The sequence below is a fragment of the Callospermophilus lateralis genome, chromosome 14 (genome assembly GCF_048772815.1).
Source record: "Callospermophilus lateralis isolate mCalLat2 chromosome 14, mCalLat2.hap1, whole genome shotgun sequence".
Lineage (NCBI taxonomy): Eukaryota > Metazoa > Chordata > Mammalia > Rodentia > Sciuridae > Callospermophilus > Callospermophilus lateralis.
Genome location: NC_135318.1, coordinates 20,582,670 through 20,605,472, shown reverse-complemented (window position 1 = coordinate 20,605,472; position 22,803 = coordinate 20,582,670). Strand labels below are relative to the sequence as shown.

The following is a 22,803-nucleotide window of genomic DNA, read 5'->3' as shown; positions in this document are numbered from 1 at the left end:
CCCGGACGGGCTGCGGCGGAGCGCGCGGGGCCAGCTCTGCAGAAGGCGGCGGCTGGTTGGCCGGGACGGTCACATCCCGCTGCAGGGGCCAGCGGAGGGAGCCGCACTGCCCTCCGCACCCGGGACCCAGGCAAGCGGCCAGGCCGCGCCGGCAACGCCCCCAGCTCTGGGACAGACTGCGCGACCCGCGTGGACTCTGGGGTCCGCAGACCGGCAGCCGTGCCTACTCCGCCACTGTCCTCTGCCGGCAACTCGGCCTCGCGCTGCCGGCCTCGCAGGGCCAGTGCCGGAATGGGGTAGGGGCAACGCCAGAGTCGGAGGATGGGCCGCCCCCTGGGCACCGAGCAGCCCCCGGAGGCCTGACCGATCGCTAGGACCGGCGGAGGTGGGTGTGGGCAGCGAGAACCGCGCACTAGGGTTGCCGCGGGTTATGCGGGGGCGGGGAAGGCGAGCGGAAAACCTGGCTGCTGTGGGCCGTGGAAAGCCTGGGAGAGCTGCTGCCCTCCATGCGTTCTGGGCAGCCTCTGACCCTCACAACTCCTGCCTCTTCCAGGAGCCCCGCCTGGATGTTAAGCGGATGCTCCGGTGCCCCCTCAACGGACTATGGGGACCATGGCTTCGCTGATGCCTCTCTCCCCATATCTAAGCCCCACGGTCCTCCTGCTGGTCAGCTGTGACCTGGGCTTTGTGCGAGCAGGTGAGTAAAGACCAATTGGGGTGAGGTCAACCGGAGCTGTGAGTGAGTGAAACCTGTTAACCTGTTAACATTGGGCACCCACAGACCGACCTCCCTCTCCTGTGAATGTGACGGTCACTCACCTCAGAGCCAACTCGGCCACTGTGTCCTGGGACGTCCCGGAAGGCAACATCGTCATTGGCTACTCCATTTCCCAGCAAGTATGAATCACCCTTCTGCTTCCCCGACCTGTGTCCTTGGATCTCTGCACATTCCTTCATTATATCCACCCTTTAAATTCCCCTCCCAGAGGTGGGGGAATCTGGGAGCTGGTGTTTCTTGGCTCAAGCTGCCGTTTTCACCCTACTCCCTTGGAGTGCTTGGATAGTCCGGAGGTCCTGGTTAAGCCTTGTGGCCAGGAACTGGGGTGAGGCTGCCCTCCTCTCCCATCATCTCCCTGCAGCGGCAGAATGGCCCTGGGCAGCGTGTGATCCGGGAGGTGAACACCACCACTAGGGCCTGTGCCCTTTGGGGCCTGGCTGAAGACAGCGACTACACAGTGCAGGTCAGGAGCATTGGCCTTCGGGGAGAGAGCCCCCCAGGGCCCCGGGTGCACTTCCGAACTCTCAAGGGTTCTGACCGACTGCCCTCCAACAGCTCCAGCCCAGGTGAGGGTCTGGGCTAATGAGTTCTTTGGCTTTTTACCTGGCTTATAATCTCATATTTGCTCCCCAAGGCAAGCAATCATCTAGCTTAGATGAATAGAGGGATGATTTATTCATTGTACTGCCAGGAAAGGAAGGAAAAGCAGGTGGGCAGGGGACTGGGTATAGATGCACTGCTAATGAATTCTTTGGGGGAAGGGCTTCTAAGCTTCCTTTCACCCAACCTCATGTCATTTCAGCTGCAGCCTGCTTGAGTGAGTTCTGTACCTGACCTGCAGCCCTCCTGATTATTGGTCTCTAACCACCTGTCCATCAATGGCTTCCTCCCAGGGATAGGCTACCTTACAACTCCAGGGGCCACACTATGATGGGTCCAACCTGATTCTAATCCCCAGCATCTCCATTCTGCAGTTTTAGTGAATCCTCTGTAACTCTGGAGTCTGTTTCCTGTCTTCTCAGGTGACATCACAGTGGAGGGGCTGGATGGAGAGCGACCACTGCAGACAGGTGAAGTGGTCATCATCGTGGTGGTGTTGCTCATGTGGGCTGGTGAGTAAGCTGCTGGTTGGAGGATCAAGTACTTAGGGTGTGGGACTCAGTGAAGGGGGGAGGTGGCAAAGGTTTTTCTGTTAGGAGAAAATGGAGTGGGAAAAATGATATGGGGAGATGCTTGTTTGAGGGAGGATCATCAGGACAAGCTTAAAGAGAATGAGAGGAGGCTGTTGAGAGCCCAGAGACAAAGACTGCCTGGACACCAGGAATTCAAAGATTTTCTAGAAGTTGTGTGGGTATGTTGTTACTCTCAAGGTTGTGAGTGGAGAAGATGCCATCAAGGCTTAGATGGTATTGTTGTGTTTCAGCTGTAATCGGGCTGTTCTGCCGTCAGTATGACATCATCAAGGACAATGACTCCAACAACAACCCCAAGGAGAAGGGGAAGGGGCCAGAACAGAGTCCTCAGGGAAGGCCAGTGGGAACAAGACAGGTGATATTGGGCCAATGAAGGTGGGAAGGATAATATGGGCCCAGAGGAGCAGCCAGGGAAAGGGATGAGACCAAAGAGGGGCAGGAAAAAGGGAAGAATGGAAGGTCTGGGATGGAGGAGGCCAAAGAGAAAGGATGGCATCTACTACCTTGCTGAAATTAAAGACCCAGGCTACTTTCTTTCACAGAAAAAATCATCATCCATCAACACCATTGACGTTTGAGTGAAGATGTGTGAGTGAAGATACAGAACTAGAAGAAAGATGCAGTAACAACCTGGGGATGGGGATGGGGTGGGGTCAGGGAGAGCATATAAAGGTGATCTAACCAAGACTCCAGAGGGTAACACACTCCCATGATCTCAAGCTGGTGCCTATCCTCTTTCCACCGTGAGCAGGGACAGAAGGTAGGTCGGTTAGAGTCTGCACCTCCAGACCTAGAGAGCGGATATCAGATGAAGCATCTCCCATACCCCAGGCCCAGGGAGAGTCATTTATTCAATCCTTTCCCATTAGGTCCCAAATAGGGGCCCCATTTCACCTGCATCAGGACTCTTGGCATCCCCAGCTGCTCTCCCATCTTGCCTCTGGGCCTTAGAGAGGGGTGTTTCTGTGGGTACTAGCCCTCCCCCAACCAATAACAGGAATCGCCTGGGACTAGAGGCAGATGCTGCACTGCACTACTCCAATGTCTTCCATGGAGCCTCTGGTGCTCCCCCCTCACCTGACAGCCCCTCCAGCTGCTGGTGACCTCACTCCTTGGACATTTTTCCAATAAAGGTTCTTGAAAAAACTGGAGCTGAGTTTATATTCTATGGTATGCTGAAGACAATCTCCACACCTCGTCACTTATATTTGACTGTACATGGGCATCTCACACCATCACCAACTTGACTGGGGCAGATGTATTGTGAGGCATTTGCTTTAATTCTCTGGTCTGAAATGAGTGCAGAGAGACCAGGAAGAAGGGGCATAGAAAACTAGAGCCCCAGTTTCTTTGCTTCGTTGAATGAGAAGGGAGAATACTAGAAAAGACAAAATTCTTCCTGTGCCAATGGAAATTAAGTTATGTCATATGACAGAGCCAGTAGCCTTGTCATCTTCACTGCTTACATCGCTGGCCCATCTCTACATCATAATTCTGTTGACTCCTCTGACAACCCTATAAAAAACTGAGCAGTGTCTTGGGGACTAATGAAAGTGCAGCTACACTAACGGATCCCTCTGTGTTGCATTCTCCTATCCTGTACATTCTTTTGCCTGTTCTTCCTGCCTTTGTCTTTCCTTTCATCTCCATCTCTACCTTTGTTCATTCAAAGTCAGTAATAATTGTAATGCATAAATTTACACAACCTGCCACCATATTCAGAGGAGGAGTTTAGAAATAAAATCGAGGGGGGTTCCATGCCAAAAGAATTATAATTTTGGCTCTATGATGCATTTGTTTCCTGTGAAAATAGGGGCTATCCTCTACTCTTCACTATTTTCCAAGAAGGAGTTGGTGGGAATAAGAGAAATACCTGTTGACACAGGTGACCACTGTGGAGGAGAGGCTTCTGAACTCAGAATATGTCTGAAGAGAACATGTGACACTTTCAGGAGAGTTATAAGTCTACTGAACCTTGTATCATTCCACAGGAGGCTTATGAGTAACTCCTTTACTGCATTTTGATCTCTCTGATATGTTACAAGAAATTAAACCAAAAATTTTGAAAGGCACCCTAATCCTAACAAAGATCAAGAAATCAGTACCTTTTGTACTTAACCAATCTCCAACCCCAGGTGTGCAAGCTTTAACCTATCAGGAGAGCTCTGGTCTGACACACAAAACATCCTTATATAAGCAGCAATCTTGAACTCACCATTATCCAGTGCCCAAGTAGGGCATCTTTCATTTCCCTGGCCACTGGTTCTAAAACACTTCCCTCAGACTCTGGAAACCATCATTTTTTGGGGACAGGAGTGTTACAGGCTACAGTGACCTCGCATGGAGATAGTGAGCTAAGACTCCATGAGTGAGCAGGGACCGGAAGGTAGGTCGGTTAGAGTCTGCACCTCCAGAAGGAATATAAAGAGTATTTAAATCTTCCAATTCTGGGTTGAGTCCCAGTCCCACCCTTTACTGGCTGTGTTAACTTGAGCAAGGGACACCCCTAATAGTCTCTTGATATATAAAATAGAATAATGCGATCCTATTTAAAAGGTAGCTTTGAGCTTTAACAATATAATGTATGATTAATATTTTGCCCAGTACCACGCAGACACATCCTGTGCAAGTCGGGTTACTTATTTGTGTTTAGTTCCATCAAATGCCCTTTGTCCTATTCGCCCCCCCACCACCACCCGCCCGCCTCACCCACCCCGAGAATTTGAGAACACTCTCAGCCACACTGAAATGCATCAAAGAGCAAGATGATTGCGAGCCGGGGACTTGCTGAAGGCTTGTGGGTGGGACTTGGTCTTTGGTTTGCATGCAGCAACGGGATTGGTTGAGGAGAGGATTCGTCAAGACTCCTCTCAGACTCGCCCAAAAGCTCACTGCGCTTGCGCACGCTATTTGCTTCGCCGAGAATCCATGACGTGACCTTGCGTCGTGCGCGGCGCTCCGGTCGCGTACGCGTCAGCGTAGTCGCAGCGGCTGCTTGGCGGGTTGTCCAGGTAACCGCTGGAGTTGTCGCTGTCTGTAGCTTCTGAGAGACAGGTGTGCGTCATGCAGCTGAAGCACCTGAGGACCCTGCTGAGCCCTCAGGTGAGGAGTTGCGTGCCTCTTCCCTCCCCCAGACGCAGTGCGTTCCGATAAAAGTCGGGGCACTGAAGTTTATAATGATGAGCGCCTGCCGTGCGCAGAAGACTGTAAAGGATCTAGCGATGATGCGGACTCCGCTCGGTCTGTACAGCCTTCAGTAGGCGAGGTGGACCGCTAATCACCGTAGTTTTCCGTACATTTCATAATCCGTTGTACAGCAGGCTCGGTGCTGGGGCTCTAAGGAATCCATGATCACGCGCCCTGCTGCCTCTGCATTCAAGAGCCTCATTCCAGAGGGAGACCTGCACGTGTAGGCCACGAACATAATTCTACACAGAAGGAAATAAGCGCTTTAGGTGCAAACCCGAAAGAGGGAAGGGTGGAAGATTGAACCTTCATTCTGATCATGAAGTTTCGTCGCCTCCAATTCATAGAGGCTGGTCACTAGGGAAGGAATCCTGAACATGGTGGACAAAGGGTGGGTTTTGGAGTTAAGAGACCAGAATCCAAGTCCCAGTTCCACCACTAATCTAGCCGTATGACCTCTGACTTTAGGCCTTATCACGCAGTTTCTGAGCACTCCACCCAGCTTACAATACTAGCAAACTTAGGGACTTGGGTGAGAGTTAATGAAGTGTTATACACAAAAGAACATTGCAAACTGTTAAAAAAAAAAAAAAAAAAAAAAAAAAGCAGTGTGCAAATTGATGCACAAGAGAGAACATTCAGAATTGAAAGGGCTACCATAAGGCCAGTAGTAAGAATATCTGTCATAATTGAGTGCTCAATATACACCCAGGCAGCATAACTAAAGATGTTAGCATTGTGATTATAGAGTCAGACCCACATAGATTTAAATCTTGGTTCTGCCACCTACAAACTGTGTATATAAACTTGGGAAAATTACTTAGCCTTTTTGTGCCTCAATTTCTCCCATATGTAAAAGTAGCATTAACAGCATCTATCTTGGAATTGTGAGGTAAAATGAGATAATGTGTGTGAAGCACTTATTAAAATGCTACTTTATGGAAGTGCTTGTTAAAAGTTAGCTGCTTAGGGCTGGGAAATATATTGCCTTGCATGCACAAGGCCCTGGGTTCAATCCCCAGCTCCGCCCCCCCCCACAAAAGTTAGCTGCTATTGTTCTATTCTCTATCTTGCTTAATCATATAACAGTCCAGTGGGGTACAAAATGTGGAAAAAGAATTAGCCAGGCATGGTGGTGCACACCTGTAATCCCAACTACTTGGGAGGCTAAATCAGGAAGATCACAAGTTCAGGGTTAAACTGGGCAACCTAGTGAGTCAAATATAAAAAAGGAGCTGGGTGTGGTGGTGCTCACCTATAAACCCAGCAGCTCTGGAGGCTGAAGCAGGAGGATTGCAATTTCAAAGCCAACCTCAGCGATTTAGTGAGACCCTGTTTGTAAATAAATTATAAAAAGGGCTGGGGATGTGGTTCAGTGTGAAGTATCTCTGGGTTCAATCCCCAGTACCAAAAATAAAGAAGGGCTGGGGATATAGCTTAATGGTAAAGAACCCCAGGATTTGATCTCTAGTAGGGAAGAAGGGGGGGGCAGGGGAGGAAGGGAGAGAGGAAGGAGGAGAGAGAGGAAGGAGAATTAATTGATTATGGTACTTCACAGAGAATGCAGCATTTGGAAAATAAAAAGGAAATTATAAAAAAAAGAAAGTTGTGCTTCTTACTCAGTAAGTTGCTCCAGAATCTATAGTTTAAAAATTGCTTTGTCCTAATGGAAAAATTGGAAATGGATTCCTCCTTCAATCTCTTAAAATAAGATGATATCATGATGCAGGTAGGGCCACATGCCCAGGATCAGGCACAGCCATGGAGCAGGATAATCAGCCAAAGGTGATGAATTGTCCTCAGCACTTCTAATCTAATGTAATGAAGAGTTGGAGGATGACAGTGGTAGTGGTGGTGTAACCATTTTCTGGCTCTACTTTGGGGTTTGGTCAAAAAAGCCTAATATCGGATGTAAGTGGGTTAGGAGTAAAAATTGACAATGTGTTAAGCCAGAGGTCTAGATTCCATGTAATTAATCACAATAGGATTGAAGCTATTATTTTAATTTTGTTTTTAGTTGTAGCTGGACACAATACCTTTATTTTATTTATCTTTATGTGGTGCTGAGGATCAAACGCAGAACCTCACATGTGCTAGGCAAGCATTCTACTGAGTCACAACCCCAGCCCCAAAGTTAGGTTATTTTGTTTGTGGTGCTGGGGGTTGAACCCAGGCCCTTGTGCTTGCAAGGCAAGCACTCAGCACTCTACCAACTGAGCTATATCCCCAGCCCTATTTTAATTTTTATTTCAAGGAGGAAAACCTTTAGGGATAGAAAAATAGAAGACCAGAGCTGGTGGTGGGAGGGTCAGACATGAAAAGAATAATCCATTAGGTGCTGATTACTTCTAACTTGGGCTTCTGTAAAGTGAGTGGTTAAGGAGGGGAAAGTGGTATTGCTCATCCTAAGTCTCAACTCTAATTATGTAACTTCCCATTCCAAAACTTTCTCTGTCTTTCCCTTTCCTGCAAAAACTCAAACTCCTTAGCCTGGCCTCAAAGATCCATTCTGATCTGGCCTCAGTCTGTTTCCTGCCTTGTCTCTTCTATTCATCTAAACTAAATTATTTTTTCTCATCCAGAATTCACCTTTGCTCATGTTCTTCATTCTATTCCAGGTAATTTCCCTTTCAACTGCATTCATTCTTCAAAATTAATTTTGACCACTTCAGCATAAAATTATCTTGGGCTTCCCCAAATTATTACTGCATTCTGTATGTACTTCTCTTATGGGACTTTTCCATTTCATATCATCTTATGAGATCCTAGGGCTGGGTGTGTCTTACTTTTCTCAGTAGGTGCTCAAAAACATTAATTTAATAAGTAGCTAAAGTCTAAAAGTTATTAGACCCAATTAAATTTATTTCAGTATCAGTCCTGGGATATAAGGGAACAAGGAGGCCATTGCAGGAATAGATTGGTATAGGTGACGTAATGTTTTGTATTATGAGTCTAAAAGCACATTGCTGGGGCTGGGGGTGTAACCCAGTGGTAGAGCGCTTACCTAGCACTAGTGAGGCACTGGGTTCAATCCTCAGTACCACATAAGAATAAAATAAAGGTATTATATCCATTAAAAAAAAAAAAAAAGCACTTTGTCCAGGATCTGACAGCCTTGGAAACCAGAATGGAACACATGTGTCTTTTTATTTTAAGGAAAACACTGTGATGGGAAGAAAATGGACCAAAATCATAATAAAACTAAGGGAATGGGAAACACTTTTGGCATTCTAGACTAGCACCTGGTGTTTTTTTTTGTTTGTTTGTTTGTTTGTTTTTTTGTTTTTTTTAATCCCTTTGCTCTACAGGATGGAGCTGCAAAGGTGACCTGCATGGCCTGGTCCCAGAACAATGCCAAATTTGCTGTCTGCACAGTGGACCGAGTGGTATTGCTGTATGATGAACATGGGGAGCGGAGAGATAAATTCTCCACCAAACCAGCTGACATGAAGGTGAAGAGTACTTGTGTGTACCTTAACCCTTTGAGGTAGTTTTACAAACCTGGAAAACTTCTTAACCTACCTCCTAGCCATCGGCTTAGGAAATGGCTTACCCTTCTTTTTCTCAGTATGAATCGAGCCTGTTAGAGCAAACATGTACATTTTCTCCTTATCTCTTTCATGTATACTCATTATCTTTTTCTTTTTACTTTTAGTATGGCAGGAAGAGCTATATGGTAAAGGGCATGGCTTTTTCTCCTGATTCCACTAAAATTGCCATAGGACAAACTGACAACATCATCTATGTCTACAAGATTGGAGAAGACTGGTGAGGGAAGAGATTGTTGCATGGGATGGCCCAGAAAAGAAAGGGAAGGCATGAAAAATGCCTCAGTTGGGGAAGAATAGAGAGGACAGGGAGCAAAAGCCAGGCATGGAAGGCAGAGACTTTCTGGAGTCTGTTGCTATTGCTTCAGTACCTTTGTCTGTCCTGTGTGTTCTGCAATCCTATCCTGAGTAATGAGTCTAAGGTCACCAAAAGGCCCCATGAGATCCTGACACCCAGTGTGATGTTTTTTTCTTTGCTGTTTTGTTCCAGAGATTTTCAGGGTCTCTCTCATGCCTCCTTTAAGAACTCCTCCAGGTGGGGCAGGATACACTAGGACCAGGAAAGTTATCTGGTCTTTCCTTCCTTGCTTCAGCATCATTTTTGGCAATTTATATATGGAAGTGGGTTTTTGGTGGGTTTTTTGGGTGTTTTTTGTTTGTTTGTTTGTTTGTTTGTTTGTTTTGGTACTGAGGATCAAACCCAGGGGCACTTAACCACTGAGCCACATCCCCAGCCCTTTTTATTTTTTATTTTGAGAAAAGGTCTTGCTAAGTTGCTTAGGGCCTCACTAAGTTGCTGAGGGTGGCTTTGAACTTATGATTGTCCTGCCTCGGCCTCCAAGTTGCTGGGATTACAGGTATGAGTCACTTCGATACTTCACCCAGTATCGAAGTGGTTTTTAATGTTTTTCTCATTTTATTTGGCAGGGGTGACAAGAAAGTCATCTGCAACAAGTTCATCCAGACGGTAAAGTTCAGACCAGTCCCTAGGAGCTTAACTTGAGCAAAACATATTGATATATCTGCTTGTAAATGTAACCAGGAGTTGGCATTTTATAACATGTCAATATGACTTTTCCTACTGCAAGGATGAAGGTTGCCTGGCAGCTCGTTTGCTTTCCTTCTGTGAGCCCAGTTGTGTCCCCTTCTTTCCTTCCCTGTGGAAGACTAGGATGGTAGTGTGTGGTGGGGTGGCCAGGTTGTGCTAAGCCACACAAACAGGGTTTCCCTTTCACCATTTCTTTCACATAGAGTGCTGTTACTTGTCTTCAATGGCCTGCAGAATACATCATTGTCTTTGGACTGGCTGAAGGCAAGGTAAAGGAAGGAAGGGAGACACAAGAGAAGTGGTAGGTGGAGATAATGGGTCTGGAAAGAGAAATATGATTCATTTTTTCCCTTCAGACCAAGTTGTGTGTTGGGGGTAGAGAATACATAGGGACCAGTTTTGTGCATTTTGCTTTTTTTCTTAGGGCCTGGGTGAAATTGAAAGTTGCCTAACCAGACTTGTATCCATTCTTCCATTTTCAGGTTCGTTTAGCAAACACTAAAACTAATAAATCATCTACTATCTATGGGACGGATTCTTATGTTGTGTCACTGACAACAAAGTGAGTAAGAAAGAGAATATCATGAGAGCTTGGAAATGTCAGGATAAAGCTGTTGGAGGTCTAGATTGGGAGATCATAGAGTGAAATATGGAACCACATGTAGAATAGGGTTTGACAGAGAAGAGAACTTTCTTGGAGAGACAGAATAATCTCTTCCTCTACTTCTTACCTTTACTCCTTTTCTCTCTTTGTTTTTTAGTTGCTCTGGGAAAGGGATTCTCTCTGGTCATGCAGATGGTACCATCGTTAGGTATTTCTTTGATGATGAAGGCTCCGGAGAGTCACAGGTATAAATAAAGGATGCCCTGGAATAGGACTAAAGGAAGTATCAGGAGCCCTCCAAGAGGAGACTGGACATCTAAGGCACTAAGATTGAAGCACTAGGGGAAGAGGCTGGAGGATGAGATCTGAGGATCTCAGGGAGAGAAAGAATTTGGATGTGGCCACAGAAAGGAATCATGTTCAGAAAGCTGGAGTTTATTATTTATAAGAAGGGATGATTCAGGTTTGGAGAACCTTAAGACAAAGGGAAATAAAGACTCTGAGGGGGAAGAAAAATGAAAATTATCCTCATTTACATATATAAATTCATAGGAAAAAAGTTAACTGTTTAGAAAAGGACAACATGGATGTTTTGCTCTGTATAATTCAGTATTGTTTGAATCATTTACCTTATAAATTACTCATATAATAACTAAATGTAGCCCTCCTAAAAAAAGGAGGAACCATATGCTCTCTGTGGGCCTAGACTATATATTGGTTAATGTGTAAGACATCTCCCTTATATGGCTTTACTAGGTGCATATTAGAGATCTCCAGCATGTCACTATTTTGTGAATATGGCCTAGAACTCAAGGCCATAACTTTATATGTGTGTATATGTGAGACAGAAAGGTAACTTGTGGAATCTTCAGGATTAAGATGTGTTAGGGTGGGAAAATGTTGGAAGAAATATTTCTACAGGGTAGAATGGTCAAGTGGGTTATGAGGTACTGAGAATGAGGAATTTCTGGGCAGAACCCTCTACTTCTATCTTAGGGGAAGTTGGTTAACCACCCATGCCCACCCTATGCCTTGGCTTGGGCCACCAATAGCATTGTAGCTGCTGGCTGTGATCGGAGGATTGTGGCCTATGGAAAGGAAGGCCATGTGCTGCAGACTTTTGATTATAGCCGTGACCCTCAAGAGCGGGAGTTCACCACAGCTGCAGCAAGTCCTGGGGGTCAGTCCGTTGTGCTTGGAAGTTATGACAGGTAGGTCAGCTTTCTGGTGTCATCTTCTGCCTCCTTTTCCTGTGAACCCTCTGCTGTAGTCAAATTATTCTGAACCAGAGTTCTTGGATTGTAAATCATGCTCTTTCCCCTTCCTGTTTCTACTATGCCTTGGCATACTGGCACTTCTAAAATGTACCATTCTTGTGTTTTGTCTCTGTGCCTCTTCCTGGGATTCTATAGCAGAATCATTTCCTATTTCTTTGTGTTGCCATTGCTCCTTTCAGACCACTGGTTTAGAGTTTATCACATTATATTATAGTTTATCGCTTGTGTCTGTGGCTATAATGAAGAATCCTTGAGAGAAGGGCTTATTACTTACCCTCTTATCTCCAGTGCTTAGATTAGCATCTAGTGCAGGATATACAGTCAATGTTTGGTGAATGAAGAAATGAATGAATGAATATAATGAATGTTAACATTAGATAAACAGCTAGGGTCTGGGACCAATCACTTCTTGGGAACATGATTTACCCTGGCTTTGTCAGTCTCGGTTTCTATCTCCTTCAATCGTATGTATCTCCTCATATTCTTTTCTTTCTTCCCTTACTTCTACTATTTCTCCATTTCTCTTTTTATATTTCTGTACTACTGACTGTTCATTTTTCTTACCTACCCTTATCTATTGTTTTCTCCACTCCCATCACTCTTATTCCATTACATTTTGCCTTGATTTTTCCCAACTTCCTTTACCACTTTTTTGTCCTTCCTCAGTAGACTGCCTAGCTTGTCTATTCTCTGATTTCCTTTCTTCTCTGATATAGCAAGATTGATTTCTTTCAGTTACTAGTTTATTTTCACTCTTTTACTCAATGTTCATCTCTTCTAAAAGTCACATACTTCATTTCAGACTTCGGGTACTCAACTGGAGCCCTCGAAGAAGCATCTGGGAAGAAGCCAAGCCCAAGGAGATTGCCAATTTGTACACTGTCACTGCCTTGGCCTGGAAGCGGGATGGCTCAAGACTTTGTGCAGTATGTTACTAGTAGCCCCTATCTGGATTGGTGACTTTCTCCAAACTAGGAAAAAAATCCTGCCTACCCTAAAACACTCTCCCTTGGCACTAGAGAATCTCGTCTTTCCTTTTGATTCCAATCTAAAAATCTGGTGTTAAAGCCAAGAGAGGGAGATATATCCTTTTTCAGAAGCTCCAAAGGACAGAGTTTGATAGGCAGGGCTTATTTCTCCCTCATTATTCCATGCATGTATGATGTCCTCGAGGCCTGTGTTTGCTGCCTCTTTTCTTCTGGACTTCTGAAACACACCAACCCTTTTGTAACAACTCTTTTCTAGATTTTAAATCCTAGATTTGGGGGATGTCTCTAGATAGCCTCTCCATGCCAGTGTACTGTGTGTCTTACGTTTTATGCTGTCACTTTCCTTTCTAGGGCACACTCTGTGGTGGGGTGGAACAGTTTGACTGCTGTCTTCGAAGGAGTATTTACAAGAACAAGTTCGAGTTAACATATGTGGGACCTAGCCAGGTGAATACCAAGATCTTGCTTGGCTCTTTCACCTTTTTAACACTTCCCTGCCGGCTAGCCACAACCACAGTGTCAAATTTAAGCTTCACTCATCTGACAGCTATTCTGAGGGATAGAATGTGTCAGGGAAACTCACTAGCAACTTTCCTGCTATAGTTCTCCCACCACCATATTGTAAGAAGAGGTTTAATCATCAGGCTTAAGAAGTACAGAGATTGCCAGTTCCATCTTCCTTGTTTAAAATGTTGCTGCCTATCCACTATAAACTGGGCAAGTAAACTCTGTTGTTTTAGGACCCATGAATGCTCATGTATGATGTTGCAAGTTAATTTGTAGTTCCCCAGCCTACTTTTCTCTTTACCTCTGTTCTTTCCTTCATTTATTATTCACTGGTTCCCTCTTTCTTTTAGTGTCTCTAGAAACATTTTATTCTTTCTATCCTATGTATTAGCACCATTAGGCATTGAGAATTTAAATATAATTATCTGTAAGATATTTTCTCTTAAAGAGATCATTGTAGGCTGGTTGTAGCTCAGGGGTAGAGCACTTTGGTTGGCATTTATGAGGCACTGGGTTTGAACCTAAGCACCATAAAAAAATAAATAAATAAAGGTGTTGCATCCATCTACAACTAACTAAATAAATAAATATTTTATATATATATATATATATATATATATATATATATATATATATATATATGAAGGCTGAGTGATAGTATGTGCCAAAATGTTAGGAATTCTTTAGCCTTTCAAAAAAAATCATTATAGCAAAGGACATGTATCAAAAAAAATAATATTAAAAAAAAGTACTGTATGCTGGACACAGTGGCATACACTCATAACCTCAGCAACTCAAGAGACTGAGGCAGGAGGATTACAAGTTTGAAGACTCCCTTAGCAACTTAGCAAGACTCTGTCTCAAAATAAAAAATAAGGACTGGGGCTGTTGCTCAGTGGCAGAGCGCTTGCTTCACATGTGTGAGGCACTGGGTTCAATCCTCAGCACCACATAAAAAAATAAACAAAATAAAGGCATGTCCATCCACAACTATTAAAAAAAATATATAAAGGGCTAGGGATGTGACTCAGTGGTAAAGCGCCCATAGGTTAAAGTCCCAGTACCTAATAATGATAATAAGTAATACAGTAGTACTCTCTTATAACTTATTATATGAGAATATAATACAGTACTCTCGAACTCTTATAAAAAAGTTTCCACAAAATGCTATATAAACATAGTGATTGGTTTTACCCAATGGAACTTTCAGAATTATATGTATTATGAGTAGCAAAAGAGATAATATATGAAAGCATTTCATGAATATTAAAGCTCTGTGTAAATGTAAGGTATCATCATTGCCAACAATGTCCTAGGCCAGGTGAAGAAACAAGGTATTAGCTATGTTCAGCACTATGGAGGTGGGCAAAGACCACAACACATTCACACCTCTTTTGGCCTGGGGAAGCCTAAGGAGCTCGGACCTGTCCCTTACCAAGGTGATTGTGAAGAACCTATCATCAGGAACACGGGTGGTGCTCAAGTCACACTATGGCTACGAGGTGGAAGAAGTAAAAATCCTGGGAAAGGAGCGTTACTTGGTGGCTCACACGTCAGACACACTGCTTCTGGGAGACCTGAACACTAATCGCCTCAGTGAGGTAGGAACCAAGAATAGAAGGGTGGGTAATGGGGCATCTTGGCTTTTTACTCCTGGGAACCAGGCTCCTTGGGGTAGGAACTCCTCAGGAAGCTCTCATATTCTGGGGACCTGGTTTCAGGAATGAGAGGTTTAGAATTCTGGAGTGATTAAGAATCTCCCTAGTTGGACTGTTTTTATGCCATTTCTCAGAAACATAGGTACCAAAGCAAAATCTGACAAAGCATCTTTTGCATGGTTCCAAAGCCTCTCTAAATTTGACCTCCCTGCTTCCACCTGTCATTCTTTCAGCCTCACCTTGGATAATTATCTACATTCTTATGTCTTCTCCTCCACTTCACAGGTGGCCTGGCAGGGATCTGGTGGCAATGAGAAATATTTCTTTGAAAATGAGAATGTGAGTAGAGCTTGATTTCACTGTTACCATCTTGATTAGCCCCCTTCTAGCCCCTGTGTCAGAAGAAGGGCAAGTGACAAGGGATAGTGAGATAGCAAGGAGAAAAGTGGGAGTCACTGTGAATACAGTACACCTAATTCCACTGTTTTTCTTCATGCTTCCTTTCCCATTCTTCCCAGGTATGCATGATCTTCAATGCTGGAGAGCTAACCCTGGTAGAATATGGGAGTAATGACACCTTAGGTTCTGTACGCACTGAATTCATGAACCCTCACCTCATCAGGTAATCTCATGAGGTTCTTTGAATACTTACAAGCCAAAAGGATTTCTTTTGGACTTCTAAATTCTGTGTCCTTGGGTTACTCTAAAAACCGTCCCATGTGGTACTTCAAAGGCTTCAATAAAATCCCCAACTAAGCCCATTTTGCTTTACCTCACTCCTTATGTTTCAGTGTCCGTATTAATGAGAGGCACCAGCGAGGAATGGAAGATAATAAGAAACTGGCTTATCTTGTTGATATTAAGACTATTGCTATAGGTAAGATTCTGTCATACTTTTAACAACAAAAGAGATGTTTGTATTACACTTCCATATCACAGGATTGTATTCAGTGGAGAATCCAGGAGTCAAAGGCACCAGGTAAATATGTAATCCCATTCTTACAGAGATTGTGTGAAATGTTTGAGTCCATATGTGTGTCTCTATACCTTGTCTAGATGTACACAATTGGGTACTTATTGCATAAACCTGCCCATATAACTATTGTGTTCTCTAGAGATATATCTTAGACCCTGCAAATTGGAAAGAAGAACTATTAGAAAATTTATAAGTTTTCCTGTTTAGACTTTACAGAATCATAGACTTTCTTTTAATATTTATTTTTTTAGTTATAGTGGACAAAATATCTTTATTTTTATTTTTATGTGGTGCTGAGGACTGAACCCAGTGCCTCATGCGTGCAAGGTGAGCGCTCTCACTCTTAGTCACAATCCCAGCCCCAGAATCATAGACTTTTTAGAACTGGAAAAGTCCTTTTTTTTTTTTTGTATAGTTTGCCATGTGACTAATAATGACAGAATTTTTTTTGCATTTCACAAGTGTTTGCAATTATAAATCTTACTTTATATTTTTATATTTTGCAATTATAAATCTTACTTTATATTTTTTTGTCATGAAATGTCTCAAGAATAATTTGAGGATAATGTACCTATTCAATATATATTTAAGAATGGGGCTCTGGAATCAAACCATTCCACTTCTCTGCTTGCTACCTGTGTTATCTTACCTAAGTTACTTAACCATTTTTGTCCCTCAACTTTCTTATCCAATAATGGGGACAAAAATAGTGCTTACTTCATATGAAAAATACTCAGACTGATGTACAATAAGCACATAAAAGTGTTAGCTATTAATAGTAATGATATTATTACTTATTTACCCATACCCAATTCTGTCAAATCCTAACATTTTGTTACATTTGCCTTATCTCTTCTCTTATTGTTGGGCATTTAAGTTGTTGATTTTTCACTGTTATAGTGATTCATTTCTTTAAGATCTATACCTAGAATGGAATTGCTGAATCATAGAGGAGATGTATCTTCACTCACTAAATATTTCCAAATTGCTCTCCAAATAGATTATACCAATGTATTCTCACCCTAGATTAGAGTTGCCATTGTTCAGTCTCTTCCCCAATACTGAAATTGCCCTGACTTCATAACTTGGCTCACTGCTGTATATGAAACAATATCTCCTTCTTTTAATTTCATTTATTTACTGATCACTTGGATTTCTTTGTCTGTGAACTGCCAGTTCCTATCCCTTATCAATTTTTAAAATCAAGTTGTCTCTTCCTTAATGATTTTTAAGTTCTTTGAATATGCATATGTAACCCTTGATGGTTATTTGCATTGCAGATATCTTGTCTGCACTGTAGCTTGTTTTTCTTCTCCTTTGAGTGTTTTAGCATTCAGACACTTTTAATGTAGTCTATTTGATCACTTTAAAAAAATAGTTTGTGATTTTTGAGGTCCTATTTAAGAAATTCTTCCCTATTCCCTCCTGTATTTTAAGATTTTTAAATTTTGCTTTCCACCTGGAATTTATTTTTATGTATAATGTGGGTAGATTTAATTTTGCTTTTTTCCATATGTTTAACCATTTATTGAAAGTCCATTTTTCACCCACTAATTTGTAATGCCATTTCTCTCATAAATCAAGTTTCCATATACATGTGGGTCTATTCATAAGGTAGTTTTACATTTCATGAATATTTCACATCAGCTTCCTGAGCTCAGAAATATAAATATCTATAATGGAAACAATAATGTAGTTCAAGAGGCCCAATATTCTAGTGACAATAATAAGCTATGAGACTTTATAGAAGTCCAGTCACTCTTTAGTTCTCATTGTCAATGTATATAAAACAACATAGTTCTTCTATTACATATTTGGGTCACCAGCCCCTTTGAGTGTTTAATAAAATAATGACCCTCTATGAGAAAAATGTATGTACACACATAATTTTGTATACGATATCAGGATTCATGAAGTTCTAGCATTCTATGATTTACTTGTATTTGGGGCATTAAAACATGACTTGATCATTTTGATTTTTAATTAAAAGAAAATTTCCTTTAAATTGATCTTCCCATTAATATACATTAGCTGACATTTGGTCTTTTTATGTAACAAAAGCAGGCACATTGCTCATTAATAGTGTATATCAGTAGGAGATGTGAATGGCTTTGATCAGGAGACTCTGAAAGTATCTCAGCCAACCCTGAGTGGTCTGCCTTAGATGTGATCATTTTTTTTAATATTGTTTGTAATACTCAGATAAAACTAGAATATTAATCCTCTGCACTGAGCAGCCTAACTTTAGTCACAGGCTTCTCCTACTTTTGTCTGTGTGCTTTTCCCATTCTTTACCCTTCAGAGCTCTTCTACCATAGGCACACAAATGTGCAAGTAACTTGTTGGAGCAAATCTGGTCATCCAGTTCATTTCATTCATTAGCTTTCTCTCATTGGTATACAAAAACTGGCTCATCCTTAATGTGCTCAGTGCTGCCTTCCAGCGGATTTCATAAGTAGTAGAAACTGTTTACACAGTAGTTCTCATCTTATGAGGCAAAATGCAGGAGTTCCAGAGAGGAATCACATTCCTTGATAGATCTAGACCTTTTGAGTTAACTATAGAGAGAAACAAAACCATCTACAATACTAGATAATTTTTCAAGCATCCTAGCACAATTTACCGTATTGGTTATTTGCATTTCCTTGTGACACACTGTAGACTGATGTAACATTCTCTTTTTAACATACACAGACACACACACACACATATATGTATGTATATATCTATATATGTATGTGTGTGTGTGTGTGTGTGTGTGTGTGTGTATATATATATATATATATATATATATATATATATATGTTTCTTAATATCTTTATCTATTTTTCTGTGGTGCTGAGGATGGAACTCAGTGCCTCACACATTCGAGGCAAGCATTACCACTGAGCCCCAGCCCCAGCCATGATATAACATTCTTAAAGCCCAACATATGATTTTAAGACCAGACCTTTACCTACTACCTCTTGCCTGGTATATTACTATGCGGAATCTTTCTTACCCCTCTCTCCTTTACTCTATAGTGGATCTGATTGGTGGTTATAACATTGGTACCATCAGCCATGAGAGCCGTGTGGATTGGCTGGAACTTAATGAAACTGGGCACAAACTCCTCTTCAGGGACCGGAAACTTCGTGTGAGAAGGGTTACTTTGGCCTTAGGCCTTGGCTGGCCCATAGAGGGTGTGAGATAAGCTGTTTCCAGGGTTGGGTGGGGGCAAGATGGGGCATAATTTCTTTGTTCTGTTTGCCATTAGCATAGCAAAAGGTATAGAGGAATCAATATTCTCTGTATTTAGAATCACAGACTGTCCTATATTACCATCATAATACAGGAGACTGTATTATGATGGTAACCAAATCAAGAGGGGACTTTGAGAGCTGATTTCTCTCTTACTAGTCACAAGTTTATGTCTTCATTAAACCTCCCTGTCTGCTTTCCTTCTCCTGGTGCCTAGCTGATCTTTGCCCAGACTTACTGCTCCAGTGCTCTTCAGCCACACTTTCCTGAAGACATTGAAGTTGGCTTGAGTCTCCTCCTAATCCCTTATTGATTCTCCTCTCAATATGATGTTACCAACAGGGTGCGATTGTGCACACCTGTAATCCCAGTGTCTGTGGAAGCTGAGGCAGGAGTATCGAAAGTTCAAAGCCAGCTTCAGCAACTTAGTGACTTAGCAAGGCCCTAAGCATCTCAGGGAGACCCTGTCTCAAAATATAAAAGGATTGTGACTCATTGGTTAAGCACCCCTGGGTTCGATCCCTGGAATTAAAAAAATATATAAATACACACACACACATACACACACGTGCGCGCGCGTGTATGTGTGTGTGTGTATGTGTATGTATATGTGGATGACATCACCAAGGAATTCAACCTTGGAGTCAAAGAAACAATTTAGTGATTGTTGATTTCAGTGAAAGTCACATTACAAATTTCCATATCACCTAATTTGTTTGGTGTCTTTCCTTTTGGTAATTCTGGCCCAGAGTTATTCTGAGAATGAAAATCTGATCTTCACCTAACTTTAACTCCTTAGATGTATATCTTTACTGTTTTGGTCATCTCTTATTTGGCCAGAGTCAAGATATACAAATTCAGCATAAACTTTAAGGGGTAGATCAATAAACTTTGAAATTCAGCATGTACCTGACTGGTAGGTCAGATCATTTTATCATAAGGGAAAAAGATTCCCCTATAGCCCCTTCTAACTATGCTATCTGCCTCTTCCTTTTTCAGTTGCATCTGTATGATATTGAAAGCTGCACTAAGACAATGATCCTCAACTTCTGCTCCTATGTGCAGTGGGTTCCTGGGAGTGATGTGCTGGTAGCCCAGAACCGAAACAGCTTGTGTGTGTGGTACAACATTGAGGCACCTGAGAGGGTTACCATGTCCTCTATCAGGGTATGTTGACACTAAGGGAACCTCAGACATTATATCAGGCTTATTAATTTTAGAGCCCTGAGGAGACTATAAAGATTACTTGGTTTTCTCTGCCCACCATCCATAATCTCTGATGCAGTTGGCAGGTATCCCCATTAATGGACTGGCTTCCAAAACTATCCTTGTTCAGTTTCCTGATATTATATTAGACCCTTGGTATATGGTTCCTCATTATAGTGGACTTGGGATTTCACTGAGTTCTCTCTAGGCTGGATGATAGATCCCTGGTGGGAAGGGTGGCTCTATGATGTTCCTTAGTGTTCATTCAATGTTTTAAGTCATCAGAATTCCTTTCTATCTCAGATTGCAAGTAAAACTCTCTTTGCTGTCCCATCAAAACATCATACACACCCAGTAATCTTCCAAAATCTGAGCGGAATCTATGAGAACAGAGAAGAGACATGGGACCCTGTGCTAGGCTAGTATGTATGATGGTGTGAGTGTGGATAGAGACTTGATGCTTTGTTTGGTTCTTTTTCTGTCTCTCTGATTTTCTACTTTGTTGCCTCATTTCAGACTGAAATCTAAAATTTGTCTTTTTTTAAAAAAAAATACGCTTTTTTCACTTTGGGGTTTGGGGATTATATATCCTAGTACTATAGAGATTACCCTTGAAAGTATAAAGTTAATCAGCACTAAAGTCTCAAATTAATCAGCATGTAACCCTCTCCCCCTGAAAATAATGCAAGGACTTTGAAAGGCTTTAACTTCAACCTAACTCGCTTTCGCAATTATTGTCCAGTATTTTAGTTCTAATCTTTTTTTTTTTATCCCCAAATTAGACATTATTTATACAGGTAGAATATAGATTTATCATCCTGGTATCAGGTTCTTGTGTTCACCTTTTCTTTTTGCAGTACCAGTCTGCCTTCTGGAATTATTTTTCTTCTTAAAGAATATCATTTAGAGGGCTGAGGATGTGGCTCAAGCGGTAGCGCGCTCGCCTGGCATGCGTGCGGCCCGGGTTCGATCCTCAGCACCACATACAAACAAAGATGTTGTGCCTGCCGATAACTGAAAAATAAATATTAAAATTCTCTCTCTCTCTCTCTTTCTCTCTCTCTCTCTCTCTCTCTCTCTCTCTCTCTCCCTCCCTCCCTCCCTCCCTCCCTCCTCTCTCACTCTCTCTTTAAAAAAAAAAAAGAATATCATTTAGAAATTTGTGAAAATTTCTTTAGCAAAAGACAAGAAATTTTTAAAAAATGAGAAGTACTCAGTCTTTTATTATCTGAAAATGTTTTTATTTTGTTTTTATTCGGAAAAGACACTTGGACTCAGTACCCAACTCTAGGTTGACAGTTCTAAGTTTTCTTAACCTTTTCTATATGTTATCCCAATGATTGACTTCCATTGTCATTCTGACAGATTTATTAGCAGCCCTTTCTGCATAGGTGATCTGTTTTTTCTCTTTAGTTGATTTTTTTTTTAAGTTGTAGATGGACTTTTATTTATTTATTTATTTATTTTTATGTGGTGCTGAGGATCAAATCCAGTGCCTCACACATGGCAGGCAAATGCTGTACCACTGAGCTACAGCCCCAGCCCCTCTTTAGTTGCTTTTAAAATCTTCTATTTATTTTTCTTAGATATTTTGAAGTTTCACTACAGCGTCTCTAGATACAAATTTTTTCTCTCCCACTGTCTTTTTTTGCAGTAGTAGGGATAGACCCTAAGGTGCTGTATCACTGAGTAAATCCCCAGCCCTTTTTATTATTTTATTTTATTATTATTTTGTGTGTGTGGGGGGGTGTTACTGGGGACTGAATTTGATACATTGCTACTGAGATATTTCCCCAACTCTTTTTATTTTGATCTTGAGATAGGGCCTCTCTGATTTTCTGAGGCTAGCTTTGAATTTGTGGTCCTCTTGCTTCAGCCTCCCAAGTTTCTGAGATTACAGGCATGTGCCACCATGCTCCTCTCTTTTTTTGAGGCAGAGTCTCATTATATTGCCCAGGCTAACCTCAAATCCCTGGGCTCAAGTGATCCACCTATGACTACATGCATGTACCCCACACCCAGCTAAATATAATTTTTTTCCCATAGTGCTGGGGATTGAATTCAGGGTCTCGTTCATGCTAAGTATAAGCTCTACTTGCTGAGTCACCTAGATATAAATTATTAAAAAATTAACTGCTTGATATATATTGTGCTTCCTGTATTTGTGAATGTATGTATTTTTATCCATCAGTCTTAGAAATTTCTTAGCTATTATCTCTTCAAACACTGCTTCTTCTGTCTCTTTCTCTAGTCTCTTTATCAGCACTCTTATTGGGCATATATTAGACTTCTTATTCTATCTTTTTTGCTTTTTTAACTTCTTTTTCATAGTTCCTTTCTTCTGAATGTAGCTTCATGCTACATTCTGGATAATTTCTTAAGACCTACCCACCTTTCAGTTCTTTAGTGCACTTTTCATTCTTGTCTAATTTGTTATTTAAACCATCTATTGAAGTTTTACTTCAGAAGTTAAATATTTCATAAAATTTTGTTTGATTCTTTCTCTAATCTGCCTTACTATTTTTATAGTCTCTTATTTCTATTTTTTAAAACTGGGAATTGAACCTATGGGCACTTTATAACTGAGCTAGAT

At 41.9% G+C, this 22,803-nt stretch overlaps 2 protein-coding genes across 6 annotated transcripts in view; both read left to right on the top strand.

The window, feature by feature from the left end:
• Window positions 1-3,027, top strand: Fndc4 (fibronectin type III domain containing 4). 2 transcript variants are annotated; one of them, XM_076832935.2, is made up of 8 exons: window positions 1-385; window positions 554-697; window positions 782-897; window positions 1,140-1,344; window positions 1,581-1,595; window positions 1,801-1,890; window positions 2,202-2,326; window positions 2,514-3,027. In XM_076832935.2, the coding sequence occupies exons 2-8, from the start codon at window positions 604-606 to the stop codon at window positions 2,547-2,549; spliced, it is 681 nt and encodes a 226-aa protein (XP_076689050.1). In that variant the 5' UTR covers window positions 1-385; window positions 554-603; the 3' UTR covers window positions 2,550-3,027. The 2 variants fall into 2 exon arrangements, with proteins under 2 accessions (XP_076689050.1, XP_076689051.1); XM_076832936.2 differs by lacking the exon at window positions 1,581-1,595 and having other exon boundaries at window positions 5-385.
• Window positions 3,028-4,936: 1,909 nt separating this feature from the next.
• Window positions 4,937-22,803, top strand: part of Ift172 (intraflagellar transport 172) — a 36,939-nt gene continuing 19,072 nt past the window's right edge. For 3 of the 4 annotated variants that reach the window (XM_076832811.2, XM_076832813.2, XM_076832810.2), the window contains exons 1-16: window positions 4,937-5,073; window positions 8,466-8,609; window positions 8,813-8,925; window positions 9,633-9,672; window positions 9,957-10,022; window positions 10,236-10,315; window positions 10,515-10,602; window positions 11,354-11,568; window positions 12,437-12,560; window positions 12,975-13,070; window positions 14,570-14,731; window positions 15,074-15,127; window positions 15,307-15,410; window positions 15,580-15,665; window positions 18,788-18,900; window positions 20,004-20,171. In XM_076832811.2, coding sequence (XP_076688926.1) covers window positions 5,035-5,073; window positions 8,466-8,609; window positions 8,813-8,925; window positions 9,633-9,672; window positions 9,957-10,022; window positions 10,236-10,315; window positions 10,515-10,602; window positions 11,354-11,568; window positions 12,437-12,560; window positions 12,975-13,070; window positions 14,570-14,731; window positions 15,074-15,127; window positions 15,307-15,410; window positions 15,580-15,665; window positions 18,788-18,900; window positions 20,004-20,171 — 1,692 coding nt within the window. In that variant the 5' untranslated portion in view covers window positions 4,937-5,034. Of the gene's footprint in view, window positions 5,074-8,465; window positions 8,610-8,812; window positions 8,926-9,632; window positions 9,673-9,956; window positions 10,023-10,235; window positions 10,316-10,514; window positions 10,603-11,353; window positions 11,569-12,436; window positions 12,561-12,974; window positions 13,071-14,538; window positions 14,732-15,073; window positions 15,128-15,306; window positions 15,411-15,579; window positions 15,666-18,787; window positions 18,901-20,003; window positions 20,172-22,803 lie in introns of those variants that run through there. The other variant, XM_076832814.2, reaches the window with a different exon arrangement.

Bases quoted from the DNA above. Each gene is read 5' to 3' on its own strand.
- Fndc4 (XM_076832935.2), top strand. From the start codon at position 604: ATGGGGACCATGGCTTCGCTGATGCCTCTCTCCCCATATCTAAGCCCC. The intron at 898-1,139 runs GTATGAATCACC...ATCTCCCTGCAG, and splicing joins GCTACTCCATTTCCCAGCAA to CGGCAGAATGGCCCTGGGCA. The intron at 2,327-2,513 runs GTGATATTGGGC...TTTCTTTCACAG, and splicing joins GGCCAGTGGGAACAAGACAG to AAAAAATCATCATCCATCAA.